This window comes from Solanum verrucosum, unplaced genomic scaffold (genome assembly GCF_900185275.1).
Source record: "Solanum verrucosum unplaced genomic scaffold, falcon-dt-bn FXZP01000112.1, whole genome shotgun sequence".
Taxonomy (NCBI): domain Eukaryota; kingdom Viridiplantae; phylum Streptophyta; class Magnoliopsida; order Solanales; family Solanaceae; genus Solanum; species Solanum verrucosum.
In genome coordinates this window covers 2815936-2826525 of record NW_026020441.1, presented here as the reverse complement: position 1 = coordinate 2826525, position 10590 = coordinate 2815936, and the positions used below count along the sequence as shown (strand labels likewise).

The 10590-nt window shown below is 30.0% G+C and overlaps 1 protein-coding gene across 1 annotated transcript; it reads left to right on the top strand.

Annotated features, from left to right (window-relative positions):
- The first annotated feature begins 2185 nt into the window (after positions 1 to 2185).
- Positions 2186 to 2638, top strand: LOC125808487 (RING-H2 finger protein ATL66-like). The gene has a single exon (XM_049488189.1). The coding sequence runs from the start codon at positions 2186 to 2188 to the stop codon at positions 2636 to 2638; it is 453 nt and encodes a 150-aa protein (XP_049344146.1).
- The last annotated feature ends 7952 nt before the right edge of the window (positions 2639 to 10590 follow it).

Genomic DNA, 10590 nt, shown 5'->3' with positions numbered 1-10590 from the left:
AATATATACAACTATAACAATAGAAGAAATCATAAAAAGAGATATCCAAAATAAATATAAAAATAAAAATAAAAAAGATATTCAAAATTAAATTACTAAAACAAATACAGTATGATGACATTCAAAAATATGGTCGAATGTATATGTTAAAATATAATTTCAAAATTTTAAATTTTTAAATTTTAAATTCAAAATGTATAATCGAAATAGGAACTTCGTATTGCCTCTTTTCCATTTTATGACACCATTCCTTTTCGTAATCGTAATATATAGGTAGAAAAGAATAAACATTCTTATATTAAACAAATAGTCGTACCACTAATGAGATTTTTATTCTATTTTTATTATTATAATTTGTAACATGCTAATATCATAAATTCTTATGATACTTTAAATATGTGTCAAAAGAAATTCTTCTATCTAGTCGAACATCACTTTATCAAGAGAAAAAAATTAAAAATAATCTTAAACTATCCAAAATTATATAAAAATATGTTTAGTTAATAGTTTACTCTAAAAATATCCTTCAAGTCAATAATTTGATCCAAAAATAGATTTATCATCAAATATTTGGTCCAAGATGTCTCTGTTGTTACTTAATAGATCAAACATGAACCCTAATAAATATATATTATTTTTTTAAAACACATTTTATTTCTAATAAAAATATTACTTTTAAAGAAACCTATTCATATTCCTTTTTAAAAATCACTTTAACTAATGAGTAAATAGAAAGTCATTTTTTTTTCTTAATTTCATTTAATCAATTGATATAAACTATAAAGTAACTATGAATATCTTTTTAATTCATTATATATATATATATATTTATATATATAAAGATCGTAGTAAGTCATAATTTTAGTTTCATTTCGAAACGATAAATGAATATTCTTATTAAAATACATATTTGTATTTCTTAATCTTTTCTAAATTGAAGTAAAATATAAAAAAGTATTTTTATCCATTAAGTAAATACAAAGACATTTTGAATTAAACTATTAACGAGATACTTTTAAACCAAATTATTAACAAAATATAATCTTATTCCGTTTCACATATTTTAAAGACATTCTTTTTATTATTTTCCATTTTATTAATAGAAATACAGAAAAGGTGTATTTGCCCCCATCATACGTGACGTAGACTGTTCAATCTTCAAATGGGCATCAATAAACAAAAAAAGGAAAACAGAAAAGAAAAGAAGAAGAAGACGAATTTCCCGTTTATGTTCCATATAATAAGTATATAATTCTATTTTTAAGATTCTATTCCACTTTTTATCTATATTGTGTTTAGAATAATGACGTTCCAAACATAAAAGAGTCGTCTCTCATCTTCCATACTAGATACACAATTCGTGTCAGCACAAGTCTAATATATATATATATATATATATTTTTTTTTTTAATTTATATAATATAGAGGAAATTTAGAAAGTCGTTCAATATGTTATATCGTTAATTATGATTTATAGTTTTTTTTTTATCAAATTTGTAAAAAATATATATTCCTTTTGTCCTAATTTATTTATATGTCTTTAAATATTTTAAGTAATTAATTATTTGTGATTTATAATATCTTTGACGTTATTTTCAAGTAATATATGTTATTTCCTTTGTCCTAAATTATGTGGCACTAGATAAAATTTCGAGAGTCAACGGAATTTTTTATGTTTTTATATATTTAAAGTTAATTATTGTGTTTTATAATACTTTTATGTCATTTTTAAATAATATATATTACTTTATCTTTATAAATTTATGTTGAACAGATAGAATTTTAAGATTCAACCAATTTTTTATGCCCTTTAAATATTTTAAACTATTAATTATTAGAATTAATAATATATTTACGCAATATTCAAATATTTAACAAACTTAAGAAAAAAAAGAAACTAAAAAAATACAAAAAATTCATAAATATTCTCATCTAGAAGCAGACACATCAACGTAGAGAGGCGTGTGCTTCTGGTAGCTTATGTGTAGTAGTAAAGTAATAAGCTAGTATAAAAAAGAATTAGTATGCAAAAATAATTAGCCAAACCAAAGTCGATGTTTTTAGTTCTCTCATTGTGGAATGAGATTATATTCCATGTTCCTGCCTTCACAAAACTCAAAATAACAAATAAAATTATAGGAATACTCATTTGTTTACACTAACTATATATCATTCAAATTCCCTAATGGCTTCCCAACCATTCCAATGGCACTATGCTGAGTTCGAAGACGGAAACTACGAAATCCATGGCTATGCTTTTTTCTTCATCCTCTTTCTCATCGTCGTAATTCTCTTACTTACCATTCTTATCCTCTACACTCGTTGCATATGCCATTGTCAAGGCCGGCCCGGGGTTGCTCGTCCCTCTCACGCGCCGCAGTCACTACTTTCTCATCGAGGTCTGGACCCAACTTGTAGCAGTAAATTGCCGATCACCTTATACGGAACTAACATTGCTGAAGCAGAGGAAGAAGCAGAGTGTTGTATATGTTTAGGTGTTTTTCAAGATGGCGATAAACTGAAAATTTTGCCGGTTTGTCACCATTGTTTTCATTCGGAATGTGTGGATAAGTGGCTCACAACTCGGTCTACTTGCCCGCTCTGTCGTGCTCAACTCCGATTCGACTCACTTGTTTGACGTCTATGTCAATGTGTAGATTACTTCTACACCACAAATTTATTTTGTCTTTTCTACTCTCTTCCTCTCATTTTATATGAGTTAGTTTGATTCGGCATGAAGTTTAAGAAAAAAAGACAGACTTTTAAAATTTATGATTTAAAATAAATGATAGATATTCGCGTGGCTATAAATCATTTAATAAAATGAGAATTTTAAAGTTAAATTGTTATTTAATATTTCCTCTATCCCTATTTACTTGTCCACTTTTCCTTTTTTTAGTTGTCTCTAATTACTTGTCCATTTTAACAAATTAAGAAAGGACAGTTTTTTTTACCTATTATATCCTCAATTAATTACATTAAAAAAGGTAGAACTTTTTGAAAAATTCAAGTTTTTAATCATCCACTTCATAATTAATAAGGATAAAATGGTAAACTCACTATGTCAATTATTGTTTTCTTAATAGGTATGTCAATTCAAAAGTGAACAAATAATTAGGGAAAGAGGGAGTATAGAAATATGAAACAGACTAAAAATGAAAGTAAGTTATATAAATTGAGACATAGGAATATGTTTTATCCTTTCAAAAATTGGATAAATCATTTTGTGTGTTGTTATTCCTGAATACCCTAAGTTAAAATTTTCGGCAATAGTGCGCGCAGCTCCAAATAAAATATGGGAGACGATTTGAGTGACTTGTAAAATTCACTCTAATCAATCTAGAAAGTATTTCTTTCTCGTCGAAATTTATATATGATGGAGATATATATATCTAATTTTGACTAGAAAAACAATTCTTGTTTTTAACGGTCCTAGATTAATAAATTATGAATATTGTATAAATAGTGTAGAATAGTTATATGATGTATAACTATATATCATAGATGTATATATATTCATATACGATTTTTTTTTCAATCCAAACCAATGCAAATCTCTTCTGAACAACCCCAATTTTTTTAGATATGAGTTCTTCTCAATGTTTCAAGTCTTTTACAATTCACGTTTGCAGCACATCAAATTTTGAAGTTGAGCTTTGAAGAAGTTTTAATAATTGGAAATGGAGTCTTTCAATTTTGATCAACTCAAGTCTCTTCTAAATAGTCTCAAGTTTTAAATGTGAGCTCCTCTCGATGTTTTGATGATAACTTGGTTTCATCACCCTACCACTTGTGTTTATAGGCTTTCAATACTGCACTAATATTTAGTCTTCTTGCATTTTTTTCTACTTTGAATGACTCATGATGCTCCTTAGCCTACTTTGAATAGAGTCTGGGGAAGTTTCGGAAAGTTTGCCACAAATCTCTTTCCAAAGATTCAAGACGTTCTTCATTTTGTGATTAAAGACAACACATTTTTCTTCAAAAGTAGATACAACTGCGTTTCCCCTATGAAGGACTCGTGCAAAGTCATTTAAATTAGAAAAAAAAACTCTTTTAAAACTTTAGTCATGAAAAGTAGATGATATCTTTTAATTTCTCTCAACAAATGAAGGTGATTTTGTCTTGTATTTTGGCCCAGCAATGATTCATCACTAACTTGCTACCTGTCATGTAGTGATCCGATAGGATTCAAGCTGGTTTGCGACATTACAAATCTTACCACACTATAAGAAAAGTGTGAATTACATGGGAATTTTCTTGGGATTAAAATGAAAATTCGTAGGAAACTTATTTTCCTGCAAATTTTCATACTAATCCCTAGGAAAATCTCCATTTAATTCACAGTTTTCTTGTAGTGCCAGATTTTAGATTTCAAATACATATATTTGACGCGTCGAGATATTTAAATACATTTATTTCATCATTTCAAAATTTGTAAGAAAAGACTTAGACTCAACGTAAAAGAATTGTTTGCATCATGTGAAAAGATTATTAAAGTATATATAACTAGCTACTATTGTTGACTAGTAGATTTTTATAAAATTGTGTGTATTTAAAAGTATGTAATCGCAAGTAATTATTGTTGTTCATCTTGTATTCCTAAGATACTTAGAACAAAACTTTGAAGAACTTGGTAAGAAACAACAAAGTTTAAAGAATATTTTCAGAACTAGAAAATTAAAACTAGTAGAGAAAATAGAATCAGAAACAGATTAGAAACAATATACACAATATTTTTCTCAAAGAAAGAAAATGAGCCCACTGAATGCACAGTGTCCCTTAAGGAAATTATTCCCCTCAAATACCCAAGGTTAATGGAATATATCCTCCCAGGTTAGAACAATCTTACTCACCGGTGTATCGGTACCTAAAACCACGGTGTCAGCGAACCACTCAATGACAGTAAAGTACACTTAGAATACTAGATTTAGTAGTAGTAGAAGAAGTCAAGAAAATTCATTCTCTTAAAATGAGAGAAAATTCCTGAATTTATAGAAAACAAAGGGTAGTGTGAAAAGGTTTTTATTGTACTTTATCGAAAATGTCACAATCCTTTGGAAAAGTCACAATCTTTTAGAAAGGTCACAACCTTTCATATAAGTCACAACTTTTCATAAAAGATACAACTTTTCATAAAAGTCACAACTCTTTATAAAAGTCAAAATTCTTCGTAAAAGTCACAACTCTTCATAAAAGTCGCAACTCTTCATAAAAGTCGCAACTCTTCATTTTTCATTCACACCTTTTAAAACCCAATCTCTCGCATGAATGAGGAATAACTCCAAGAAAAAGAAACAGACAAGTTTGTGTACTTTACAAGCAAGAATTAATTGCATCTAGATAAGTAGGTTTCCCTTTGAACTTTCCGTAGTGAACATATGTCAGATATACTTGGTCAATCGATAGATTTGATATCTTTGAACCATCAAGATTTGGTGTATACCTAGACAACCATATGTCACACAATCAACCCTTTACCGTTTATGGTTCTTACAGTTGTATTCATTTCAGCCATGTACACCTCCTGGTTTCATGAGTGTATAGAGAGATGGGTTTTTGACAATCATCCTCTTTGAAGCGGCTTACACTTCACACTCACATAGGTGATTTTTTAATTGTGTTATCGCGTAGATACACTATTTGGTCAAATCTGTCAAACTTAGCAAATCATTAAAAACTTTAAGCTTTATTAACTAATTAACAAGCCTTAATGTTGTATCCTTGTTCCTGAGCATTGCCTTCATCATGAGAATGGATTGAGTTGGTTGACAATGTCGAACCGTCAGTCACAATTTTGTTTTTCTCCTTGAACCTAGCTCTTGGGATCTCCAGTCTGCTAGGTAGAGTTACATCCATGATGACTTGTCCTAAGCCATAAACCCATTCCGTTAGATGATCTTTCAACTTTCTCTCTAGTTAGGCATTTTTGTAAGTGGATTCGACACATTATCCTTTGACTTAACAGAGTCAATTGTGATAATTCCACAAGAGAGTAGTTTCTAATGGTATTATATCTATGTCTTATATGATGAGACTTTCTGTTATACATCATGCTCTACGCCCTACCTATTGCATCTTGACTATCAAAGTGTATGCATACTGATGCCAAAGGTTTGGGCCAAAAAAGAATATCTATCAAGAAATTTTGGAGTCTTTCTACTTATTCACCGACCTTATCTAGAGCACCTAGCTCAGAGATCATTGTAGAGCTAGCGATACATGTCTTTTTGGAAGATTTCCAAGAGACTGCTCCTCCACCAAGAGTAAATACATATCCACTCGTGGATTTTACTTCATTTAATCCCAGTGATCCAATTTGCATCACTATATCCTTTTAATACCGCTGGATATTGTTATAATGCAACACATAGTTTTGAGTAAGTTTTACATACCTCAAAACTTTTTTCATTGTCATCCAATGGGTTCGATTGGGATCACTCGTGAACTAACTCAGTTCATTAATATCACATGCTATATCTGATCACACACACTTCGTGATATACATCATACTTCCCAATACTCTAGCATAATCCAACTATGAGTTACTTTCACCTTCATTCTTTTGAAGTGCAAAACTCACACTATTGGAGTCTTAACAATATTAAATTCAAGTATTTGAACTAGTCAAGTATCTTTTCAATGTAATGAGACCGTGACAGTGCTAAACATTATGGAGTTCTAAGGATTCTTATACCTAAGATCACATCAGCAACTCCAAGATGTTTCATATCAAAGTTGCTTTCTAGCATATGTTTAGTAGCATTTATGTCATTAGTGTCTCTACTGATGATCAACATATCATCAATATACAAACAAACAATGACCTTGTGATTTTAATGTAAACACATTTATCACTTCCTTCATTCTTAAATCCATTTACCAACATAGTTTGGTCAAATTTCTTATGTCATTGTTTGGGTGCTTGTTTTAGTTCATAAAGTGACTTAATAAGTTTACACACTTTCTTTTCATTATCAGGAACCACAAAACCCTCGGGTTGTTCCATGTAAATTTCTTCCTCTAATTCTCCATTTAAGAAAGTTGTTTTCACATTCATTTGATGAATTTGGAGGTCATATACCGCAACTAATAATATTAACATTCGAATGAATGTAATTCTAGTTACTGACGAGTATGTATCAACAAGATCAAGACCTTTTTTGGTCTAAAGTCTTTGACACAAAGTCTTGCTTTATATTTGTCAACAGTTCCATCGACTTTCATTTTCCTTCTGAAGATTCACTTTGAACCCAAAAGTTTATTTACTGGAGGAAGATAAACAAACTTCCAATAGGATTGCTCAAAATTGATTAAATCTCACTATTGACACCATCTTTCCAAAAGGATGAGTCCATATAAGACATAGGAAATGTTACAAACTCAGATCCGAAGAAAGTAGATGTCCTTTGACATTTACTACCTGAATCTCTTTATTAAGTACATTCTCCATTTGTTCTTTCCAAGATTTTTTAGACCCTTCACTAGACTACTCAAGTCTAATTTTACAGTCCACAGTCTTAGGTCCTATTTTAATCCTTTTAGGAATAGGAACTTGAACTTTGGCTAGACACTCCCACATTTTGAAATATTTCAAGTTGGATTTCCTTCCTTTTCATTTGTCATATGGAATAGATTATGTCCTGAACAAACAAAAAATTTATTGTTTTCTTTCTGAAAAGACAAAACTTTTTGTTGTTCCCTTTTGCTGTAAGGATAGTTTCCACACAAGTTTTGTGGCAAACCTGAACTTATAAGTAATGTAGCCATCATTTTCTTCAAAGTTTGATTTTTTTTCATTCTGCAATTCCATTAGATTGAGGTGAATAGGGCAGTAGTTTGATGGATAAATCTATTTTTCAAACATATTTCTGCAAAAGACAATTTATATTCTCCATCCCTATCACTTCTTATTTTATTCACAACTGATTTCAACTTCAGTTTTATATTGCCTAGATGTCTCTATTGCTTCATCCTTACCTTTCAGCAAATAGACATAACCGTATCAAATGCAATTGTCAATGAAAGTTATGAGATGGTATTGACTTCATATAAAAAAATATCAGTGTAAATCAACTCTAACACTTTGTTTGGATCATTGTTACCCATTGTTTCATAATGTATTGTATGGTAGATACAATGTTTGGCTAGACTGTATTGTTTGTTGTTGTTTAATAACATTTTAATTGTTTGGTTTGATTGTATCGTACTGTATTGTAATTTATAAATTTACTAAAATATCCTTAATTATTCTAGGGTAGGAGTTTAACTATAATTAAATAATATAAGGTAAAGGTAAAATAGTATTTTGAAATATTATGTAAAGATATAATTGGAAAGAGAAATTAAGTAACAATGGAAACACATCAAATCGGTTGTTCCATAAAATAGGGGTTTTCATTGTTACGTAACAACGAAATTTAACAATACAATACAATACATTTTAAGTAACAATCAAAACAAACATTGTAGGAATAGTAAAGATAGAATACAATGGGTAACAATGATCCAAACAGAGTGTAAGGGATTAGAATTCATTTCAACAGATTTATAAGAATGCTTAGCATACTTAGATTCAACACAGACTTGACATTTTTATTTATTGCACTCAAAGTTAGACAAAACTTCTAAGTTGATCAGTATTTCTTACAATGTTTTGTAGTTGACATGTCCCAAGTGTTCATGTCACAAATAGTTTGACTCAAGTAAGTAAGAACAAATAAAAATATTGAGTTTGAATAGCTCTCCGTGAGGTAGCTTTTTCTCACAAATATTTTGTTCCTACTTCTTACAATTTTGTGTGATACAAACATAGTTTAGAGTCAGCACCTTGTCAAATGTCCTTTTCAGAAGGACCTTTCCATAACTTTCAATTTGATTGTTATAGAACTACCCTTGACATGGTTTCATCGAGTCCAATAAAAACAATATAGTCAAAATGCTTCTTTTACAAAACATGACAAATGACTATTCACCAATTTTCATGTCTATACAAATAGTTATATTTTAATAGACATATTTTTTCATGAAAAATCCCAACATTTTAAGTGATACTTGTTGACACCCAATTTTGACCCTCCACAATAAAAATTAATTTTCGAACTTCTTAATTTCAAGATTTGAAATAATTAGTTTTAGAAAAATGCGAAATGTTTAATAGGTTTGATGATTTTTAGTCATTTCTACAACATTTTAGATAATAAATATGTTTTTACCTAATTAGTATATTTTATAAAATCATCTCCAAAGATGTTACATTTTAGTTAAGTGTTTTACTAATTCACTTTAGTTTAAGTTATAGTTACAATTTTCAAGTTTTAAAATAGCCTTGTAAATTTTATAACTTTTGACTAATAAATTTGCTTTATATAATTATATATATTATTAGTATGTTTTTTTATAAATATTTAATAATCATCCCCAAAGATTTCACATTTCAAGTTAAATATTTTATTAATTTAGTTTGGTCTAAGTTATAGTTGTAATTTCAAGTTAATTAATTTGCATATAATTTAATTATGTTTTAGTTAAATTAATTAATGTCGTTAAAATTAAGAAGTTTGTTAACTAATTAGATAATTCATCTTAACTAAATTTTAGTCGAATTCGTAAATTAAAATTGATTTGGCTAAGTTTGGAGCTTCAATTGGCCAATCGTAATTTGATTTGGTTTAATTCATTTGACTACCTTACTTTAAACCCACCAAAGGCCCAAAACATTTCAGCAGCCCAATACCAAAAGAAACCCATCCTTTTATCAAATAATCCATACAACTGACAACATACAATGCCCAAACCAGTCGACCCCACCCCCTGCACGTTTTCTTCTTCTTTTTCGTAGTGAACGAGCAGAAGCCAACAATTTCCAGCCGATTTAGTCCAATCCTATTACCTCGACCCGGCCCAATTTTGTTAATCAAAGAGACCCAAAAGAGATTCCCAGAAGCCTCTCTAACGCTAAAGCAGTAGCGCATGATCGACTCCAACGGCCTTATACGTACTTCATCTCCCTCACGCGAGGGAGAGTTCACAGAAGCCAGTCGTCAATAGATGGGAACACATGAATCAGTACTAGGCTATAATTTTTTCTTGTCTTCTTCCCCAATGTCCATGTCCGTCGTACAATTGCAGCAGCGCGCGTCCTACCCTCTTTCCTCTTCCAGAATGGGGGGATTTTTCAGAGAAAAATATGTTTTCCTTAATTGGTGAAAGGATTTGGGTTTGAATTTTGGAATTGATCCCTTATCTCATCCAAATTTCATCTATTTCCCCCCAATTTTTGCCCTAGTTTCATTTTATAAAGGCTGCCCTCTTTTCACATGTTAAGGGGGAACGAGATTTTTGGAGAAAAAAAAAATTAAGAGAAAAAGTGAGAAAGCAAAGAAAGAACTGAAGTTTTTACGCTTTAGGAATTCGAATATAATTTTCTGGTACCAAGTTCTTGAAAGGTCTTCGTTCGAATTTAGCTCAGATATTCCGATTCGCCATTTGAGTTTGAAGTTTTTGGATTATCCTTTGGTGTGAGATCGCTGCTCGTTCCAAGCTCTTAGCCGTCCCATTTCGCTGCCACCGGAAAGGTAATATCTCCTC